We start from the raw sequence: 23,431 nt of genomic DNA on the forward strand, positions 1-23,431 counted from the left end.
AACTGGCGAACACTCACCAGCACACTGCTCTGAGGGGAAGTGCAGGAAACAACCCCCTGGTCCCACTCTTGTGATTGTCCTTCACGTCTCCCAGCCCGGAAGCTCAGCAAGGTCAGGGGTCAGCCTGTACTCCCCAGTTCTTTGCCCTCTGTTCTCATCTCCTGGAAGCCCAAGCAGCATTTGTCAGGTGGATCAGGAGCTGAAACGCATCCTAGTGACGTGAGGAAACCTAGTCACACAGAGATGAACCTCGTGAATGTGGCAGAGGCAGGAACTGCAGATGCAGGCTCTGGAGCCAACTGTGGGGCAGAGGACTTCCCTCCTCTGAGCTTCTGTTTTCTCATCTGCAAAGTGGGGGTAGTAACAGGACCTCCCTGGGCGGGGCCCAGTGAGGACAGGATAACACAGAGGGCTCTGCACACGGCCTGGATATCTACATGGATCATTCACACCGATACCCGTCCTTTAAAGATCTCTCCTTCTTTCCATAAACTTTAGGTCAGCACCAACTACCCCACACCCTGTGCTGGGTGGCAAGGACCCAAAGCCCCCTGAGCCACTGTCCCATTATATCCTCAAGCATCTCTGTGTGTAGCAGGAAGACAATACAGAAAAGGGAAGCATTGGTTGTTAATGTGGCCAGAGGGCTGCTGATCTTTGTCACTGCATGGGGAAGTGGTCAGGAGCATGGGCTCTGGGTTCAGACCCAACGCCACCACCGACATTCACTTGCAGTGTGACTTCGGTTGAATCTCATAGTCTCACCTGGGGCCCAAGTTTCTTCCCGCACAAAATGAGGATCAAAATAGACCCTGCCTACTTCCTGGGGTTGGTGGGAGAGTTAAGAGAAGTTGTTTATTTTGATGAACTCTAATTCTTAAATATTTTCTTTTATGGGTCATACTTTGGGCCTTGAATATAAGAAATCTTTGCCTAAGATCTCAATGACTTTCTCCTGTTTTCTTTTTCTTCAGTTGTATAATTTTAGGACTTACATTGATATTATTAAAATACTAATAGAAAATATTTTTATATTTTAAAATAAAACCTGGATCTGTTTTAAAAAGGTATGCTAAGACAAGCACACAAATAACTGTTATGAAGGAAGCAGTTTATATTTGCAACTCCTTAAAAATGAGATGCCCATCACTCAATGCATGGAAGCACCAGGATCAGTCAGGAAGCAGAGAGAGGAAGGGGGAATCATGGGCAGGAGCCTTTGCTGTAGGCTCTTTGAGAAAATCAGGCAAGGGTGGGCAGGGAGATTTAGGATTGGCTGGTTTGAACAACGTCTGCAGGCTCTGGGGATTAGGGCCTCTCACTGGTAACCTGGTACCTGGCCCTGGAGTGAATAAGGCAGAAGAATATGGGCCTCACGGAGCATAAGAGCCAAATGGAGGAAGTGGTGGGGAGCATGGGCTCTGGACTTGTTGGTTTGTATTTGACAGGTGAGCTCCTGGGCACGTCCATTGCTCTTCTAAGAACTGGCAGCCCTGGCAGGGACAGTCTCTCCCTGGTCACTGAGGCCCCAGATGTCAGAGCATCAGGAACACAGTGAATAAGAAAACACAGTCAATGTGAGTACAAGGCACCCAGCACACAGTAAGTGGGAGATGCCATTCCTGCCTGTTTCAACATTAACTTTGTGGGGCCTGGGTCTCCCTCTGCTTGTTTCATGCTGTGGGTCTTCCCTTCCCAGCTGGACTGTAGGTCCTGGAGGGCTCACTGCACACCTGCACCCAACCAAGGCAGGACAAGCCTTCTCTGGGCCCCTTCCCCAGGGAAAACTAGAGGAAATAAAGGGTGCTGATGTCAGCAGAGGCCCACAGACCATCCATGGGAGAGAGTAGGGACCAAGACCTTGACCCTCCTCTCCCTCCGTCCTTGTCCTTCTGAGAACCTCTTGTCATCTTTCTGTGCCTCGTGTATCCTGCCTTGCCTGGGCCTGGACCTTGCTCACATCCCTCCTGCCTTTGTTTCCCCACACCCTGAGAAGTGGGCAGCTGAATGGAGCACAATGAATGACCCCCTCTAGCCTGGGCTATGGGAGGAAGGGGACATGCGGGAGGTTAACTGGGGGTGATTGATGGGGGAGGGGCAGTCTGGGTAAGAGCCAAGTTCACAAGGCAGACAGACCTGAGTGTGGCCCAAGTCCAGTCCTGGAGGAAGCAAGAGCCTTCAAGGTGACCTCTCTGTGGATCTTGAAGATGTTTGGGCTGAATTGATAACAGGAATTCATCTTCCCTTCCCACGATAGGAATGGGAGAGTTGGGGACTTGCTATGACATTAAGGTCTGTGTCTCAGTTTCCCCCAGGGATAAAAGGGATATAAGGATGCATCCACCAAAGAATGTCCTAAAGCTGGAAGTGAGAAAAAGCATGTTTAGGGCTGAGTCAGATAAGAGGGTTCCATGGAAGCGCAGAATCTGTCCTCTCCAGCCTGGAAACACAGGTACATAGAGATAGCACGGCTGCCTGGCTGGCCACGAGAGAAGTGTGGAAAAATCTACTAGGACTGCATGGGGGGAACTGAGAAAAGGAGAAAGGAAGTCAAAACCGTGTCTTCCCACCACCATGGTCCGTTCAGTACGCAATGCCAAGCTCATCGTGGAGGTGGTGAGCGGAGCCTCCTTCACAGGCAGCCCTGGGGTCACCAAGATCACCAGCCCCTGGTCTCTCACCCCACCCACCACCAGTCACAGTTGGCAATGTCTTCCTCAGAGATGATCCCAGGGACTGTCACCAGGATGACCCATGACTGCTCTGACCTTCCTCCCATTTGTCCAGGAAGGCCCTGGATGAGCCAGGGACTCACAGCTGCAGATAGATTCCCTAGGAATGTTATTAACGACAGCCTCCTGGGAGTCACCTCCCAGAGCTCTGCACTCAGAGGGTGAGGCCCAGAGATTCTGAGGTGCGACCAGGAGGAAGCTTCCAGAGGGAGCAGACGGTTCTGTGGGCTCAGTAGAACTGGAGCTCAAGTGCTGGTCCCACTCTCGGAGTCCTGGCCGTGGACCTTGGTTCTGCCTGAAGACTGAGGGGGGAGACACTGCAGGGGAGCCCCTGCCTGGAGGGAGAGGGGCCCAGAGTGGGCTGGCGCCCCGTGTCTGAGGCGGGCTGAGCATGACCACCAGCGGCTCCCCCTGCTCCTCCCTGAGGGGCTGCAGCTGGGCAGGGACTCGGCCCCCACCTCTCCCTGAAGGAGCCTCAGCTGGTCCTGCTGCCGCCCCTTCCCCTGGGAGGAGAGACGCTCAGAGAAGCAGAGACAGGAGAGACGCAGAGGCCGACTGCCAGGGAGCTGCGAGGGGGGCGGGCAGGGGCTGAGGGGGAGGAGGCCCCGCGGGCGCGGGTCAGGCCCAGCCCCTCAGCGTGGAGACGGGGGCGGGGGGCCCCAGATCACGGCTCCCTGTGCACTGACCACAGGGAGGCCCTTTTGCAATAAAGGAAAAGAAGAAGCCAGGTTGGTAAAGGAAGTGCCCGTCACTGTCGGGGTGGGCGGGTTTGGGGAAGGCCCCCACCCTCCTCCGTCCTCTGAAGGAGCCTGGTCCTCACTCCCGGTGCTGAGACTCCCCCAAGGGCCCCCCAAGGCCTCCCGTCTGGCCTTGAGGGCTCTGCCTGTCTTCTCACCCGGGAGGAGGGCAAGGCCATGGGGCTGCCCCTGCTGCTGCCCCTGCTGCTGCTGCCGGCGTCTCTGCAGGCTGGTGAGTGGCCGAAACTGTCCTGCTCTGCCAGGGACCCCAGGGAGGGGCTGCGGCTGGGTGTGTGTAGAAGGGTCCCCTGGGGTAGCCGGCCAGGCCTCCCACCCCCAACAAACAAAGGGCGGCTCCCACAGTGCTGGGTCCCCCAACCCTTCACCCTCCTGCCTGCCCCAAGCCTGGAGAGGGGATCACGCAGGCCAGAGGGCCAGTCCTACCCCATCACACGTCCCCCTGCAGGTGAGGGTGCCTGATGGTCTGGGGTCACCTTCTGTGTCTCTCCTCGTGGCTTCAGAGTCTCTCCCTCCCTCCTCTAGGTCACAGGTCACAAAGAAATTCAGAGCCTCACCCTGAGATGAAGCAACCAACGGATCTCTCAGCCCCCGAGGGTGGCTCCATCCTCATCCCCTTCTCCTTCTCTCACTCCTGGGAATTAGCCAAGGTTCCCAACATGAAAATATCCTGGAGATGGAAACAGTTCCATGGGGAGTTCATCTACAACACGACTCCTCTGTTCATCCATAAGAATTTTAAGAACCGGCTCTCCCTAAACTGGACAGAGCCTGAGAAGAACGGCTCCCTCCGGATCTCAAACCTGCGGAGGGAGGACCAGTCTGTGTACTTCTGCCGGGTGCAGTTGGACACACTGAGACACAGGAAGCAGCAGTTGCAGTCCATCGAGGGGACCACTCTCACCATCACCCCCCGTGAGTCCAGCTGTCCTGCCTGAGGCTCTTGGAGGCCACTGGTGCCTTGGGCCCCAGGCCTGGCTCAGGCACCCTCTTCCTGACTCTCCTCTCTCAAACTCTTCTCCCTGCCCACCCCCTACTCCTCCCCAGGGCTCTGCCAACTTTACCCTTTTCACCTTAATCTTCCCCAACCCAGGACCACCTCCCTTGCCCATCCCCTTCTCCGCCCTCCAGATCCAGCCCCTCCCCTATCCCAGGCCCCCACACCCTTTGTGCTCCCAGCTGTCCTCCCTTCCTGCTCCAAGCTGTGCTGCACCCAGCCCCCTGCCCTCGCCCCACGTCCTCCAGGTGACTTGACACCCTCGGAGTGTGGCTCCTCCCCTTTGTCCTGAGTCCTGTGTGGAGCCACAGCTACCCCATGTCTGTCCCCCTACAGCCATGAGCTCAGCCCACACACACAGCAGGTGCCGAGGGGCCCCATGTCCCCATCACCTGTTTTCCCATCTCCCCTTCCTTCTCTGCTCTGAACCCCAGGACATCAGTTCAACCATCCTTCCCTCGGTTCATCTCTCCTCGCTTTCCATCTCCTTCTCCCTCCTTCCATCCCCTTTACCTCCTTCCCTCTCTCCCCACCAGCATCCCCCCATGTGGTTCCAGTCACCCTGTCCCCGTGTCCACCCTGACCATGCCCCTCTGTCCTGGTCATGACGAGGCAGCAGGCCCAGCAGCTCCCCTGACTGTGCCCTGCATCCCGGGTGGACACCTTGGCAGCATCGCCCCAGCTGACCTTCCCCAAGACCCCCAGTACAGCGGTCCTGCTGCTGTCCTCCCATCACAGGAAGGGGAACTGAGGCTCGCACAGCAAACACCTGCCCCAAGTCACTCCTGGTGCAGGTGGGGTTTGACCCCAGTTTAATCCCAGAACCTCTTCTCTAAACCATGAGCCTCTCAACCTCACCTACTGACCTGTCATTTCGTTGTCTTGAGTATTTTTAACCTAACAGTGGACAAGTTGCATTAACAGATCTCCCTCTGTCACTCAATGGGCTGTCGGAACTTGAACCTCAGTTTATTTAACCTCAATTTATTTGTCCTCAGAGCAACGAGGGTGGGTTCTCTCTGACAGTCACAGGCAGTAAGGGGGTTGTTGTCTATAACTTTTTAGAAAACTAGTGATTGACTAAGAGAGTTTGTTTTATATAATCACTTGTGCTGGAAATTCTAAACAGTGTCCACAAGGGATGATGGCTCTGGGCTGGGAAGGGCACTCTCTCTGACTCCTGCCTTGGAACACGACTGCCCCTTCTTGACCACTATGCTGATTTCAAAGCAAACAGATAGTGACTCAGAATCTGAATTCACCGAGACAGGCTTGGATTAATATTTCCTGTGTTTCCTCCATGTTTCCTTAAATGACATTTTCTGAGAGGTTTTTGGCCTCCTTAGATCCCTCTTCTTCCTTTTCTAATTCCCTAACTTCCTCTCTATTCTTTGTTTTTATTATTAGTGTGTAACAGTATCTTTTGAATGTTTACTTTTTATAATTAAAGTTGTAGAAGTAAAGCATAAGTTTTGACCAAGATGGAGAGTTATATGCACATGTTTATCTCCACTCCCTCTCAAAATCTAATGAATGACAGCGAAGGGAGTTTTTAAGACAAAAACTAGCAACAACAAAAAATTTGTGATCTAAGAGGACAAAAACAAAATTGGGGAAGCTGGAAATAGATGTATGTAACTCACTCAGGAGATCACAGGAGTTAAACCCTAAGCCAGCAATAGGGACAACCAGGAGGAAAGCAATTCACGCTACAAACCCCCTTCAGTTCAGTTCAGTTCAGTCGCTCAGCCGTGTCTGACTGCGACCCCACGAATTGCAGCACTCCAGGCCTCCCTGTCCATCACCAACTCCTGGAGTTCACTCAGACTCACGTCCATCGAGTCAGTGATGCCATCCAGCCATCTCATCCTCGGTCGACCCCTTCTCCTCCTGTCCCCAATCCCTCCCAGCATCAGAGTCTTTTCCAATGAGTCAACTCTTCCCATGAGGTGGCCAAAGTACTGGAGTTTCAGCTTTAGCATCATTCCTTCCAAAGAAATCCCAGGGCTGATCTCCTTCAGAATGGACTGGTTGGATCTCCTTGCAGTCCAAGGGACTCTCAAGAGTCTTCTCCAACACTACAGTTCAAAAGCATCAATTCTTCGGTGCTCAGCCTTCTTCATAGTCCAACTCTCACAAACCCCCTTAAAGGGTCATAAATGTGAACCCTTAATACCCCTGCTGGAAAAGATTGAAAGCAGGAGGAGAAGGGGATGACAAAGGATGAGATGGTTGGATGGCATCACCAACTCAATGGACATGAGTTTGAGTAAGCTCCAGGAGTTGCTGATGGACAGGGAAGCCTGGCATGCTGCAGTCCATGGGATTGCCAAGAATTGGACAGGACTGAGCAACTGAGCTGATCTGAATATCCCTGAAGGAGGGTATGAAGCAGTCCAGATTATGATTGCAGATTAGCATAAGGTTTATGTTTTTGTTGCTGTCCAGTAACTAAGTCAAGTCTGACTCTTTTCAACCTCATGGACTGTAGCAAGCCAGATTCCCCCATCCTCCACTATCTCCCAGAGTTTGCTCAGATTCCTGTCCATTGAGTCACTCATGCTATCTAGCCATTTTATCCTCTGCCACCCCTATCTCCTTCTGCCTTCAATCTTTCCCAGCACCAGGGTCTTTTCCAGTGAGTTGGCTCTTCACATCAGGTGAGGTGCCCAAAGTATTGGAGCTTCAACTTAAGCATCAGTCCTTACAACAAATATTCAGGCTTCATTTCCTTTAGGACTGACTGGTTTGATCTCCTTGCAGTCCAAGGAACTCTCAAGAGTCTTCTCCAACACCACAGTTCAAAAGTGTCAATTGTTCACTGTTCAGCCTACTTTATGATCCAGCTCTCATATCTGTACATGACTACTGGAAAAATCATAGCTTTGACCATATGGACCTTTGTCAGCAAAGTGACATCTCTGCTTTTTAATATGCTGTCTAGGTTTGTCATAACTATCCTTCCAAGGAGCAAGGAAGGAAACTTCATTTCATGGCTGCAGTCACCATCCACAGTGATTTTGGAGCCCAGGAAAATAAAATCTATCACTGCTTTCATTTTTTTTTTATTTTTATTTTTACTCTATTTTACTTTACAATACTGTATTGGTTTTGCCATACATTGACATGAATCCACCAAGGGTGTACATGCATTCCCAAACATGAACCCCCCTCCAACCTCCCTCCCCATAACATCTCTCTCGGTCATCCCCCTGCACCAGCCCCAAGCATGCTGTATCCTGCATTTTTTCTCCTTTTGTTTGCCATGAAGTGATGGAACCAGATGCCATGATCTTAGATTTTTTAATATTGAGTTTCAAGCCAGCTTTTTCATTCTTGTCTTTCGTTCGTCCTCATTAAGAGTCTCTTTAATTCCTCTGCACTTAATGCCATTAGAGTGATAGTATCTGCACATCTGAGGTTGTTGATGTTTCTCCCAGCAATCTTGATTCCAGCTTGTGGTTCATCCAGCCCAGCATTTCGTATGATGTACTCTGCATAGAAGTTAAATAAGGAGGATAACACTACATAACCTTGTCGTGCTCCTTTTCAATTTTTCCGAACCAGTCCATTTGTTCCATGTCAGGTTCTAACTGTTGCTTCTTGACCCGCACACAGGTTTCTGAGAGACAAGCAAGGTGGTCTGGAACTCCCGTCTCTTTAAGAATTTTCCACAGTTAGTTGTGATCCACACAGTCAAAGGCTTTAGTGTAGTCAATGAACCTGAAGAAGCTGTTTTTCTGGAACTCCCTTACTTTCTCCATGATCTACCTCCTCAAAACCCAGCCTGTACATCTGGAAGTTTTGGAATTAGAATTGCATCATTTTCTGTATTTCTATATTCTGGAACCTTCTGTCTGGGAATTATCCACTCCTTGAATTTTCACAAGAATTTAGCCATTACACCTTCTGAGCTTGAAATCTCTACAAAAGGTAGTTCTTTAAAACTGTCCTCAATTTCTTCTTTGTCTGCCCATTAAAGTTTACTACTTTTTAATTCTTTTCAATTTGTGTTTGTCTCAGGAAATCAGCCATTTCACAGAGCTTTGTAGGTTTCTCAATGATTTTCTCAATGCATGTATGATTTCAATACCCTTTTGACACTGTTAGATTTATAAGAGTCTTGTCTGCTTTCTGGTTTGTTTTCTCTGCATTTTTTATTCCTTCTGCTGTTCTATTTCCTTAAATATGTATCCAGTCTAGGTTTTCATTCAAACTATGAGTGTCCTTCGAGCTGCCTCCTCGCTGTTCTTGTGACTCGTTTCTTGGATGCTAATCTTTCATTCATTTAAAACATCTTCACATTTAAAATAATGAAAGTTTATAGAAGCTTTAGTTTTGTAGGGTTTTTAACGTGCATTCCTATCATCTTTATCTGATATGTTAGTAAAATTAAATAATTTTTAAATTTGAAAGTTTTAGTTGAGGGATGGTATTTACACTTTTATTATTAATTTCTAATAAGAGTGGACATGAATTTGGTCCACACTAACCAGAAGACTTCATTGGAGTTTGGGATTTTCTTCCCTTTAGTGGGGTATTGAGTAATTTTTAAATTGTCTATTAAAAGAGGTACAATCTATTGGTAGGACTTAGAAATTAAGTTAACCTTAGAAATGGATTCCAGTATACATTAGGCACAGACAAATACTGTTTGATTCCACTTACAGTAGGTCCCTAGAACAGTCATATTTACAGAACCAGAAAGCAGACTGCTGGGGCAGGGGCTCAGGGGAAGGGGGATAGGGGGACAGAGCTTCAGTTTATGAAGGTGAAAAATTCAGGAGATGGATGGAGGTGAGACTTGTACAATAGTGTGAATGTACTTAACGCCACTGAACTATACAGTTAAATATGGTTAAAATAGTAATTTTCATGTTATGTGTTTTTTACTACAATAAATAATTTTTATCCTGTGATTTAGTTCACCTATGGGTAGGTGGTAAAATGAGGTTCTGAGGTCATAGCACTGAGCAGTGGTAGAGTCAGGATTTAAAAGAAGTGAAGAGGATTCAGAGCTTCCAGCGTCACCTCTTGTTACTCCACTCCCTGTGGGAGAGCTTCAGAGACCTGCTCCCCACTGCTACTTTCCCCAAACTAGGGAACAAGATGTGACAGCTTCACCCAGATACCTCCAGCCCTTTAGTGAAGAATTTGCCTATTTTTCAGGCAGCAAGACAATCACCTGGGGTCCTACCACCACCTCCACAGCTGGCCTCGGGGGCTCAGAGGGCAAAAAGAGTTCCAAGCTGTGGGCCCTGACCATGGAAGCTACAGTCGGGTTGGCACTGGCAAGCGTTGTGTTGCTCAAGATCCTAATCATGGGACTGACTGTGTACCTCTGGTGGAAGAGAAGCAAAGGTAAGTGATCCGGGACCCCTAACCTCTCCCCAAGATTCCCAGCTCGGTGTTTCTCAGAACCTACTGCACCAGATGACCAGCGGTGCTCAGTTAAAATACAAGTTCCTGCCGGACCTGAGGTCTGGGCTTGGGAATCTGCATTTTTAGTGACCTCCTCAGGTGGCATTCCTGTGTTACCAAGTTTGGGACCTACCGTGTCTCTGTGCATGGAGGGAGAGGCCAGATCCTGGAAAAGTTTAAGAGAGAAAACCAGTATGACTTGGTGATTGCATTGGTGTGAGGGTGAAGAAGTGGGAATAAGTCCCATGCTTCCAACTGGGGCAAATGAGGCATGCTGAGGCCACCAAGTAAATTAGGGAGCAGAGGCGGTCAAGGACCATGACTGGGAGAGAAGAATGATTCTTGAGTTTGGGATGGTTTATGTTTGTGTGGCATCTGAGTAGAGATGCCCATCAGAAATTTGGATGTACGCATTTACAGCTGAAAGAGACCACAGGGCTAGAGGCATTAACTATTTATGCCACAACAAACTGCAAAACTGATTTAAAATATATTTTTTAAAATTTGCTATATGGGAACTTCCCTAGTGGTCCAGTGGTTAAGAATCTGCCTTGCAATGCCGGGGATGCAGGTTTGATCCCTGGTGGCAGAACTAAGATCCCATATGCCGCAGAGCAACTAAGCCTGCATGCCAAAATTACTGAGGCCCACGCACCACTAGACAGTCAGTGCATCACAAGGAAGATCACGCATGACAAACAAAGATCCCATTTGTTGCAACAAGACGTGGCACAGCAAAATAAATACATGAATAATTTTTAAAATTTGTAGAGAGCGATGAGCCCCGTCAGACTGTAAAGCTCAGAGCTTGAAAAGCACAGAATTGGGCATTCCTGCAGCCAAATCCTGCTTCACACTCTGGCCTGGTAAACTCTGGCACACTAATACTACTGCTGTGAGCCTGGACTATACTGATCAGTAAAATGGGAATGAAAACAGTACTTCCCTGGTGTTGTCATGACAAACAAAAGGCATTTAGAAGAGATTCTGCTTATAGAGTAAGCACTATATGAGCATGAGCCCTTAATAATTAAGCTACAACAATTAAAATTATGTAATTCTGGATTATATAGGTAAACAAACGGAATAAAAGTGAAAAATCAGATACAAGCAGGGTAAAAAGAGATCCAAATACATGCAGGAATTTAGCAGGTTAAAAGGAAGCATTTCTAATCCAGGGGGAAGAATGAGTATTTCTGGAATAATGGAGTCACAGCTGAGAAAGAATAATATTAGCTCCCTGCCTTATAATTTGCACCAAAATTGAAGATATAAATGAGGAAAAAATAACCCTAGTGCTAGTAGAAAGCAGGTGAAACTTTTACAACCATGAGTTGAAGATGACTGGCCCAAGTATGACAAAATATCCAAAGCTATAAATAAAAATATTTATAAATTCAACTACATACCAATTGGTTTTTTAATTCTGCAGAGTGAAAACCACAGTGGTTGTCTCTGAGAGTGAGGATGAGGGTCAGAGATGAAGAGAAAATGTGACATAGTCACTGTGGAAATGCAAAATGATATTTGAGGATCAGCTCAGATGAGAATCCACAAATGGGTAAAAACATCATTGCACATAGTTATATCTTCCCCCAGCAGTATTACAGCGTACAGGTTTAGAAACGTTTGGGAATTACTGGTTAGAATTTGCGTACAGCTGTTAGCACCAAAATCCAGAAGGAATGGTTAAGTTAAATAACACAGAGTTTACTTTTTTCCCCTCGTATAAAAGAATGTGGAGCCAGGGGCAGAAGCTGCCATCCATAAGCACTGAGGTTCCTACCTTTCTGTTCACTGTTCTGCATTTTGGCTTCTCTCCCGAAGGCCGCCTCATGGTTCATTATGGCTGCTAGAATTCCAGCCATTATTTCTGAATCCAATCAGGATGAAAGAACAAAAAGACTATTCCCCAGCTGTCTGTTCTCCTTTTAAGAGCCTTTGTTAAGTCCTACCCACAACTTCCCCTTATGTCTTATTGGTGAGATTTAAAATTTTTTTTCACTTAAATGATGGTTGCTGTCATTTTTTGGGGGGTGGGGGGAGGAGGGTCTTCGTGGTGGCCCACAGGCTTTCTCCTCGTGGCACTCGGGCTTAGTTGCCCTGTGCAGCTTGTAGAATTTAGTTATCTGCACCCCACCCCACCCCACCCCCGCCACCCAGGGATTGAACCTGTGTCCCTTGCATTGGAAGACAGATTCTTAACCACTGGACTATTCGGGAAGTCCCTTATAGATTAGGTTTAGTTATAGATCCTACATCTGTCTGTTGGGGCGCACCCAGCCACTCCAGATAAAAAGTTTCTGTAACCGAACAAGGAGGAGTGGATATGGGGCAATAAATGGTATCCCCTGCCTCAGGGAGCATCCACGATTGGAGACGTGTCAGCAAGTGTGGCAGAAGCACAGGAGGCCCCAGGGGGTCCGGGAGCCCGTTAGAGGGCACAGGTGGAGAGGAGAGGGCTCAGCAGGGGCCTTGGGTAACCTGAGAGAGAGTGGACCATCAGGACAGGAGTGCAGCGAGGTCACACACAGGTACCAAGGGATGATGACCGAAGAGAGTCGGAAGGAGAGATCGCTGAGCATAAAAATGCTAGTGTTTGCTCTGTCAGAGTTCTCAGTCCCAGTGATTGAAAAGAAAGAGGAAAGAAAATGAGTCCAGGGTTTGGCTGAGTGGACCCGAGGTAGCGTGAATCGGGGAGGTCAAAACCACCGTGTCAGAGAGTGACGGGGCTCTGGGTGCGGGAAGAGCTGCTCTCCTGACTGGTGTGCAAGACAAGGCAGGACAGGTGCAGGCAGCCTCGGGGTGCCACGGGGGCGGGGGCGGTCAGCTGAGTCCCAGGCCCTTCCCAGGGAGGTTTCCGCTGGAATGGGGCAGAGAAGCCAGGAGGAGGCAGGCCTCCGTGGACGGCACAGTGACTCGCTGTTGGTCCTCCTGCAGGTGTGCACACTGAAGCCAGGACCCCAGCCAGGTGAGTGCTTGTCCTCCAGTATGGGGGGGTGGGGGGCGGTGCTATTTTATGAGCAAGAAGTTTCCTCCCGTGCGCAGCACCAGGGAGCCTTTCACGGGCCTCCCCTCCTGGGCCTCCATCCACATCCTCCCAAGTCCCCACAGGCCAGGCTCTTCACTTCCTGAGGCTCCTGATCCTTAAACAGTCAGAGCCGTGGCCCAGCACTTTCTCTGACTCTCTCCCAGAACGTCTCCCTTTGTCTGTCTCTGGCACCCGCCTTTCCTCTTTCCATCCCCAGGTCTCAGCCTCTCCCTCTGTTCATCCTGGTTTGTCTCCCCCTTGAACACCGTCCTTCCAGAACACACCCACCTGCTCCACGCTCTGTCCCCTTTCTTGCTCCTCTGTCCTTTGCCCTGTGACACGGAGCCTCCGGCTGCTCCGCCCTGTCTCTCCTCAGAGTGGCTTCCCTCACAGCCCATTGCCTGGCTCCCTCTCCTCTGGCCCCAGCTCCTCTTCTTTTCCTCTCACCCTCCTCACCGCCCACCGCTTTCCTTTCTCATCCTCTCTGCCACATCCAGGCTTTTCCTTCTCACAGCCCCTCCCTCCTTTCTTGCCTTCCTGACTCTTGACAGTGTCCTCCCGGGACCCCTCCCCAAATGGCGTTTCCTCGGGGACCAAGGCCTGAGCACCACCCAGGGGACCAGAGAGAAGCTCCCTTGGTTCTCACGCTCCGGTTTGGACCCAGGTGCTGCCGCAGAGGACGGGCACCCCCTCCTGCTTCTCCTCCCTGCTCCCCTCAGTAAAGCTGCTTCTCTGCAAGAGTCCACCCCAGTCAGCTCTCAGGGACGGGGCTACACTGCAAACAGCCCCTCATCCCTGTCCAGACAGCCTCCGTCTGAGAGCCTCAAACCTCTGCCTTCATCTCCGAGTGTGACCAGGCAGGTCACAGAGCCTCCAGTGAGAGGAGCAGCCCGAAGCAGGTGGTAGCTCTTTTCTGCCCAGACTCTGACACATCACTGCCCTCCTGTTCCCACTCAGGGAGTCCTTCAAAAACACGGAAGAGAATTACGAGAACACCGGGAATAAAGGTAAGTCCTGCCACCATCACGCCCACTGTCACCTGGGTCTTCCTTTTCCTCCCCAAACCCCCTCCGCACACAGGTGCCCTCAGCATCCTCCTCTCTCCCCTGCCTCACCCACCCTCCCCTGAGACCCTGGTCCTGACCTAGAGATGACCTCACTGCTGGAGCCCCTGCCCATTTCTCTACCCTGGCTGCCTGGTCACCTGGTTCCAGTACATCTTGAGTTTTTTTCTAAGACAACATTATAAAACCAGAATACAACAATAACATAATCAGCTCCAGTTAGGGCCTGAAAGGATGAGAGGGAAGTTTGGAGGAGGTGGGATGGATGGACAGAGGAACTGTGGTGTCAGTGGGGCATCAGCTGTGGGATCGTGGCTCTGAGATGGGACCCCTTCCCCTCTGCTGTCTCACCCCTCCCATTTCTTTCTCCCCCAGGATGATGGTGAAGTCCTCCATGCCTCCCTTACCCTCTCCAGCTTGACCTCACCAACTGAGCAGTGCCTCCTCTCCCCCCTCCACACTGGGAACCCCAGGAAGAGACCCTTACTCTGTCTTAAAGACCTTAAGGAGTGGGGCTGAGTGAGGACCTCCTTTGAGTCAGCTGCGCACAGGGATCTCAGTTCCTCATAATCACCCCAGCCAGACACAGACAACTCAGAGGCCTGCAGGTGCTGAAAGTCACCAAGGACCTGAGAGTCACACAGGCCCTGCCCCAATTCCCTCTTCAACCTCCCAGCCTTTCACCACAAAAATATAAGGACCTGTACAATTTGCCTGAACACACCTAAGGAGAAAGCTGATGTCACCTTCAACTTCTGTCCTTCCAGAAGTTGATAAAATGAACCATGATAGATAGCTCAACTGGAATTCCATCACCTCCACTAGCTTTGTTCGTAGTGATGCTTTCTAAGGTCCACTTGACTTCACATTCCAAGATGTCTGGCTCTAGGTGAGTGATCACACCATCGTGATTATCTTGGTCATGAAGATCTTTTTTGTACAGTTCTTCTGTGTATTCTTGCCACGTCTTCTTAGTATCTTCTGCTTCTGTTAGGTCCATATCATTTCTGTCCTTTATTGAGCCCATCTTTGCATGAAATGTTCCCTTGGTATCTCTAATTTTCTTGAAGAGATCTCTAGTCTTTCCCATTCTGTTGTTTCCCTCTATTTCTTTGCATTGATCTCTGAGGAAGGCTTTCTTATCTCTCCTTGCTATTCTTTGGAACTCTGCATTCAGATGCTTATATCTTTCCTTTTCTCCTTTTCTTTTTGCTTCTCTTCTTTTCACAGCTATTTGTAAGGCCTCCCCAAACAGCCATTTTGCTTTTTTTCATTTCTTTTCCACGGGGATGGTCTTGATCCCTGTCTCCTGTACAATATCACGAACCTCCGTCCTTAGTTCATCAGGCACTCTATCAGATCTAGACCCTTGAATCTATTTCTCACTTCCACTGTATAATCATAATGGATTTGATTTAGGTTGTACCTGAATGGTCTAGTGGTTTGCCTACTTTCTTCAATTTAAGTCTGAATCTGGCAATAAGGAGTTCATGATCTGAGCCACAGTCAGCTCCCGGTCTTGTTTTTGCTGACTGTATAGAGCGTCTCCATCTTTGGCTGCAAAGAATATAATCAGTTTGATTTCACTGTTGACCATCTGGTGATGTGTTGTTGGAAGAGAGTGTTTGCTATGAACAGTGCATTCTCTTGGCAAAACTCTATTAGCCTTTGCCCTGCTTCATTCCGTATTCCAAGGCCAAATTTGCCTGTTACTCCAGGTGTTTCTTGACTTCCTACTTTTGCATTCCAGTCCCCTATAATGAAAAGGACATCTTTTTTGGGTGTTAGTTCTAAAAGGTCTTGTAGGTCTTCATAGAACTGTTCAACTTCAGCTTCTTCAGCATTACTGGTTGGGGCATAGGCTTGGATTATAGTGATATTGAATGGTTTGGCTTGGAAACGAACAGAGATCATTCTGTCGTTTTTGAGATTGCATCCAAGTACTGCATTTTGGACTCTTTTGTTGACCATGATGGCTACTCCATTTCTTCTAAGGGATTCCTGCCTGCAGTAGTAGATATAATGGTCATCTGAGTTAAATTCACCCATTCCAGTCCATTTTAGTTTGCTGATTCCTAGAATGTCGACGTTCACTCTTGCCATCTCCTGTTTGACCACTTCCTATTTGCCTGGATTCATGGACCTGACATTCCAGGTTCCTATGCAATATTGCTCTTTACAGCATCGGACCTTGCTTCTATCACCAGTCACATCCACAGCTGAGTATTGTTTTTGCTTTGGCTCCATCCCTTCATTCTTTCTGGAGTTATTTCTCCACTGATCTCCAGTAGCATATTGGGCGTCTCCTGACCCAGGGAGTTCCCCTTTCAATATCCATTCATTTTGCCTTTTCATACTGTTCATGGGGTTCTCAAGGCAAGAATACTGAAGTGGTTTTCCATTCCCTTCTCCAGTGGACCACATTCTGTCAGACCTCTCCACCATGACCCTCCCGTCTTGGGTGGCCCCACACAGCATGGCTTAGTTTCATTGAGTTAGACAAGGCTGTGGTCCATGTGATCAGATTGGCTAGTTTTCTGTGATTATGGTTTCAGTGTGTCTGCCCTCTGATGCCCTCTCGCAACACCTACCATCTTACTTGGGTTTCTCTTACCTTGGACGAACGGTATCTCCTCACGGCACTCAATATGCCAGCAAATTTGGAAAACTCAGCAGTGGCCACAGGACTGGAAAACGTCAGTTTTCATTCCAATCTCAAAGAAAGGCAATGCCAAAGAATGCTCAAACTACTGCACAATTGCACTCATCTCACACGCTAGTAAAGTAATGCTCAAAATTCTCCAAGCCAGGCTTCAGCAGTACATGAACTGTGAACTTCCAGATGTTCAAGCTGGTTTTAGAAAAGGCAGAGGAACTAGAGATTAAATTGCCAACGTCTGCTGGATCATGGAAAAAGCAAGAGAGTTCCAGAAAAACATCTATTTCTGCTTTATTGACTATGCCAAAGCTCTTGACTCTGTGGATCACAATAAACTGGAAAATTCTGAAAGAGATGGGAATACCAGACCACCTGACCTGCCTCTTGAGAAACCTATATGCAGGTCAGGAAGCAACAGTTAGAAATGGACATGGAACAACAGACTGGTTCCAAATAGGAAAAGGAGTACGTCAAGGCTGTATATTGTCACCCTGCTTATTTATCTTCTATGCAGAGTACATCATGAGAAACACTGGGCTGGAAGAAACACAAGCTGGAATCAAGATTGCCGGGAGAAATATCCATAACGTCAGATATGCAGATGACACCACCCTTATGGCAGAAAGTGAAGAGGAACTAAAAAGCCTCTTGATGAAAGTGAAAGAGGAGAGTGAAAAAGTTGGATTAAAGCTCAACATTCAGAAAACAAAGATCATGACATCTGATCCAATCACTTCATGGGAAATACATGGGGAAACAGTGGAAACAGTGTCAGACTTTATTTTTTGGGCTCCAAAATCACTGCAGATGGTGATTGCAGCCATGAAGTTAAAAGACGCTTACTCTTGGAAGGAAAGTTATGACCAACCTAGATAGCATATTCAAAAGCAGAGATATTACTTTGCCAACAAAGGTCTGTCTAGTCAAGGCTATGGTTTTTCCAGTGGTCATGTATGGATGTGAGAGTTGGACTGTGAAGAAAGCTGAGCCCTGAAGAATTGATGCTTTTGAACTGTAGTGTTGGAGAAGACTCTTGAGAGTCCCTTGGACTGCAAGGAGATCCAACCAATCCATCCTAAAGGATATCAGTCCTAGGTGATATCCTAGGAAGGACTGATGCTAAAGCTGAAACTCCAGTACTTTGGCTACCTCATGGGAAGAGTTGACTCATTGGAAAAGACCCTTATGCTGGGAGGGATTGGGGACAGGAGGAGAAGGGGACTATAGAAGATGAGATGGCTGGATGGCATTGCCGACTCGATGGACATGAGTTTGAGTGAACTCCAGGAGTTGGTGATGGACAGGGATGCCTGGCGTGCAGTGATTCATCAGGTTGCAAAGAGTCGGACATAACTGATCGACTGAACTGAATAGATAGCTCACACCCAGATCCCTCCCCTAGTACTTCTGTTTAGTGACTGCCTCAGGCCAGAGATAAATAAATCCCCAAACACTGGTAATCAGTCTGGAACTCAAGGTCTGTCCCCCTAATCTAACCCTTCTGCTTTTCTTAGGATAATAACTATGGTGTGCTTTTCGTGCATCGCCTCATTTCAGCATCATCAACCACTCTATATGGCACTGGATGTACCATCTGAAACAGGATAAGAATCAGAATGGTCACAGCGCTTTTCCCAAGGCCATGTTGCTAGTAAGTGGCTGAGGCAGGATCTGAACTCAGACCTGCCCTCTCGACATCCTTCTCCCAGGACTCAGGTGTCATCTCCTTCCCAGATCCCTATACTGACAGGTCTCCCACCAGAAGGCACCATGTGCCCCAGTGACATGGAGAAGCAGAGAAAAAAGCCAAAACTGAGCACGTGGTTAGAGATGAACCAAACCACATTAACTAGTAACCTGATTTATTAATATATAAGCTGCACAACTCTAGCTTTAGCCAAGTAACCTCACAGCCAATGAACAATCCCATCAATAGACTACTTCATCCAACAAATTAGAATACACATTTTTTCCCCATGGTCACATAGAACATTCACCAAGATATACCACATTCTGGGTCACAGAATACATCCAAATAAATTTAAAAGGATAGAAATCATGCAGTGTCTGTTCTCAGACTGCAATGGAATTAAACTAGAAGTTTCAGTAATGGAAAGATAACTGGACAATCCAAAATACATGTAGATTAAACAGCATGCTTCTTAATTCATATAGATCAAAGAAGAAATCTCAAGATAAATTTTAAAATATTTTTAATTAAATAAAAGTGAAAGGAAAACTTGTCAAAATTATCAGATGGAACAAAAGTAGTGCTTAGAAGGAAATTCATGGCACTGAATATGTTTATTAGAAAAGAATAAAGATATAAATGAAGATATAAATGAATCTAAGATTCATTAGGAATCAGGAAATTTGAACTGAACTGAATTTCCTAAGATTCAATCTTAGGAAACTAGAAGAAGAAGGGTAATTTAATTCAAAGTAAACAGAAGAAAAGAATGGTAAGTATTAGAGCAGAAATGAATGAAATCAAAAACAGAAAATCAATAGAGAAAATAAAACCAAAAGATCAATAAAATTGACAAGACTCTAGGCAGACTACTAAGAAAAAAATTAAGCAAAAAGGAAATTACTAAAAATTACTAATATTAGAAGTAAAAGAGTGGATATCACTACAGATCACATAGACATTAAAAGGATAATAAAGGAAACTCTATCTCTACAAATTTGTTAACCTAGATGAAATGGACAAATTCCTTGAAATACACAATCTGCCAAAACTCCAATAAGAAAAAAATAGACAATCTGAATAGGCCTATATCTATTAAAGAAATTGACTTGACAATTAGTTGCCTTTCAAAACAGAAAACACCAAGTCCAGATGGGTTCACTGGTAAATTCTTACCAAACATTTAAGTAAGGAATTATGTCAATTTTCTACAATCTTTTTCAGAGGATAGAAGCAGAGAAAATATTCCCTAACTCATTCTATGAGACCAGCATTTCCTAAATACCAAAATAGACAAAGACATTACAAGAAAACTACAGGCCTAATGAACAGACATGCATCTGACCAAATCCCACACCCATTCATGATTTAAAAAAAAAAAAAAAAAAAGCCTCTAAGTAAACTAGAAACAGAATGGAACTTTCTCAATGCGATAAAGAATATCTACCAAAAAACCAATACCTAACATTATACTTGGACTTCCCTGATGGCTCAGCAGTAAAGAATTCACAGGAGATGTGAGTTTGATCCCTGGGTCAAGAAAATCTCCTGGAGAAGGAAATGACAACCTATGCCAGTATTCTTGCCTGGGACATCCCATGGACAGAGAAACCTGGTGGGCTACAGTCCATGCCATCACAAAAGAGTTGGACATGACTCAGCAACCAAACAACAACAACAGCATCATACTTAATGGAGAGAAACTTGAATCTTTCCCACCAAGATCAGGTACAAGGCAAGGATGTCCCCTCTGTTTCCACACTGTGAAATAGAAGTCCTTGATAAGGCAATATGGTAAAAGAAGGAAACAAAGGTTTTCAGACTGGGAAGGATGACAAAACTGTCTTTGCTTGCACATGAGATGATTATCTATGTAGAAAATCTGAAGACTTGACAAAACAAACATAAAAATCCTAAAATTAATAAATGACTGTAGCAAGGTTACAAGTTATACATTTAACATAAAGTCAATTGCTTTCTTATATACTAACAATGAAAAAACAGAATTTAGAAAAAAACAAAAACATTATCACTGACACTAGCAACCCCCCAAATTAAATACTTAGGTATAAATCTAACAGCATATATACAAGAGCTTTATGAGAAAAATTACAAAACTCTGATGAAGTCAAATAAATAAATAAATGGAGAAATATTTCGTGTTCATGGACAGGAAGAATCAATGTTGCCAATATGTCAGTTCTTCCCAACTTGTTCTACAGATTCAATGCAACCAATCAAAATCCAAGAAAGTTACTTTATAGACATTGACAAACTTACTCTAAAGTTTATGTGACACAGAGAACAGACTTGTGGACACAGTGAGGGGAAAAAGAGGGTGGGACAAACTGAGAGAGTAGCATTGAAAAAGACACATTACCATCTGTAAATCAGGTAACTAGTGGGAAGTTGCTATGTAACGCAGGGATTTCAATCCAATGCTCTGTGACAAACTAGAGTGATAGGATGGGGTGGGGATAGGAGGGAGGTTCCAGAGGGAGGAGACATGTGTACACTTATGGCTGATTCATGTTGTATGGTAGAAACCAATATACATTGTAAAGCAATTATCCTCCAATTAAAAATTAAAAAAATAAATAAAGCTTATATGGAGAGGCAAAAGACCCAGAATAACCAACAATACTGAAGGAGAAGAACAAAGCTGGAGGACTGACCCTACCCATCTTCAAGATGTATAGTGAAGATGGTGTGGCATTGGAGAGAGAACTGACAAATAGGTCAATGGAACAGAATGGAGAACCCAGAAATAGATCCCCATAAATACAGTCTGATCTTTAACAAAGAAGGAAAGGAAATACAATGGAGCAAAGATAGTTTCGTCAACAAACAGCACTGGAACAACCAGACAGTCTCAGGAAAAAAACAAACAAAAAAAAGACTCTAGACACAGATCTTACACTTTCCACAAAAATTAACTCAGAAAGGATTACACATAAATGTAAAATTCCTAGAAGATAACTAGGAAAAAATCTGACTATTTTGGGTATGAAAAGTGAAAGAGTTAGTCACTCAGTCATGTCTGACTCTTTGCAGCCCCATGGACTGTAGCCCGCCAGGCTCCTCTGTCCTTGGAATTTTCCAGGCAGAAATTTGGGGGTGGGTGGCCGTTCCCTTCTCCAGGGGATCTTCCTGACCCAGGTCTCTCTTTACTGTCTGAGCTACCAGGGAAGCCCACTTCAAGTATGGTGAATCGTTTTTAAACACTATCAAAGACACGATCCGTGAAAGAAATAATTCATAAGCTGGAGTTCATTAAAATTAAAAACTTCTGAGTAGTTCAGTGGTAAAGAATCTGCCTGCCAATGCAGGAGACACAGGTTCGATCCCTGGTCTGGGAAGATCCTACAGGTCTCAGAGAAACTAAGCCTGTGCACAACTACTGAGCCTGTGTTCTAGAGTTGAAACTACTAAGCTCAACTACTACTAATACTGTCACAACTACTGCAACCCACACACTCTAGAGCTCACGCTCTGCACAAGAGAAGCCACCTCAATAAGAAGCCCATGCCCTGCAAGTAGAGAGTAGCCCCTGCTTGCTGCAACTAGAGAAAATGCCTGCACAGGAATGAAAACTCAGCACAATAAAAAAGAAATCAAAATTATTTTTAAAAAATTAAAAACTTCTGTTCTGCACAACATAATGATAAGGAAATTATTAACAGAAAATAAGTCACAGACTGGGGTAAATATTTGCAAAAGACATATCCCGACAAAGCAACTTTTATCCAAAGTATATGAAGAACTCATAATTCAACAATAAGAAAACAATCCAGATTTTCCTGGTGGTCCAGTGGTTAAGACTCCGTGCTTCCACTGCAGAGGGTATAGATTCAATCCCTGGTCAGGGAACTAACACCCCACATGCCACACAAAAGCAATCGTTTTTAAAATGGGCCAAATACCTAAATAGACACCTCACCAAAGAAGATATATAGATGGCAAATAAGTATATGAAATTATGTTCCACATCATGTTACCAGGGAAATGCAAATTCAAACAACATTTGACACCGCTACACATCTATTAGGGACTTCCCTGGTGGCTTAGATGGTAAAGCGTCTGTCTACAATGCAGGAGACCTGGGTTCGATCCCTGGGTTGGGAAGATCCCCTGGATAAGGAAATGGCAATCCACTCCAGTACTATTGCCTGGGAAATCTCATGGACAGAAAAGCCTGGTAGGCTACAGTCCATGGGGTCGCAAAGAGTTGGACACGACTGAGCAACTTCACACATCTATTAGAACGGCCAAAATTCCAAACACTGACAGTACCAAATGCTGGCAAGGATGTGAAGCAACAGAAACTTTTTCTCACATTGCTGGTGGGAATAAAAATATACAGCCACTTGGGAAGACAGTTTGGTGGGTCTTACAAATCTAAATATACTCTTATCATAAGATCCAATTATTGCACTCCTTGGTATTTATTCAAAGGAGTTGAAAACTTAGGATGACACAAAAACCTGCATGCTGATATTTATAGTAGCTTTATTCATAACTGCTCAAACTTGGGAAGTAAACAAGAAGTCTTTCAGAAAGTAAATGGGTAAATTAGCTGTGGTACATCCAGACCATGGAATATTATTCCACGGCTTAAAAAAGTTATCAAGCCATGAAAAACCATGAGAGAAGCTTAAAGGTATATTGCAAAGTGAAAGAAGCCAATCCGAGGCAGCGGTATACTATTGATTTCAACTTTATGACATTCTGGAAAGGGCAAAAACTATGGAATAATAAAAAGATCACAGGCTGCTTGGGACAGGGGTGGTGGTGGGCAGAGACGAATAGACAGAGCACAGAGGATTTTTCAGTTCAGTTCAGTTCACTCAGTCGTGTCCGACTCTTTGTGACCCCACGAATTGCAGCACACCAGGCCTCCCTGTCCATCACCAACTCCCGGAGGTCACTCAGATTCATGTCCATCGAGTCAGTGATGCCATCCAGCCGTGTCATCCTCTGTCATCCCCTTCTCCTCCTGCCTCCAATCCCTTGCAGCATCAGAGTCTTTTCCAATGAGTCAACTCTTCACATGAGGTGGCCAAAGTACTGGAGTTTCAGCTT

At 46.4% G+C, this 23,431-nt stretch overlaps 1 protein-coding gene across 1 annotated transcript; it reads left to right on the forward strand.

Annotated features, from left to right (window-relative positions):
• Positions 1–3,435: 3,435 nt before the first annotated feature.
• On the forward strand, positions 3,436–18,119 carry LOC138429525 (paired immunoglobulin-like type 2 receptor beta). Its single transcript, XM_069571141.1, has 6 exons — positions 3,436–3,701; positions 4,013–4,402; positions 9,654–9,845; positions 12,846–12,876; positions 13,894–13,943; positions 14,376–18,119. Exons 1-6 carry the CDS (start codon positions 3,647–3,649, stop codon positions 14,378–14,380), a joined length of 723 nt encoding a protein of 240 aa, XP_069427242.1. The 5' UTR covers positions 3,436–3,646; the 3' UTR covers positions 14,381–18,119.
• The last annotated feature ends 5,312 nt before the right edge of the window (positions 18,120–23,431 follow it).

This window comes from Ovis canadensis, chromosome 24, assembly GCF_042477335.2.
Source record: "Ovis canadensis isolate MfBH-ARS-UI-01 breed Bighorn chromosome 24, ARS-UI_OviCan_v2, whole genome shotgun sequence".
Lineage (NCBI taxonomy): Eukaryota > Metazoa > Chordata > Mammalia > Artiodactyla > Bovidae > Ovis > Ovis canadensis.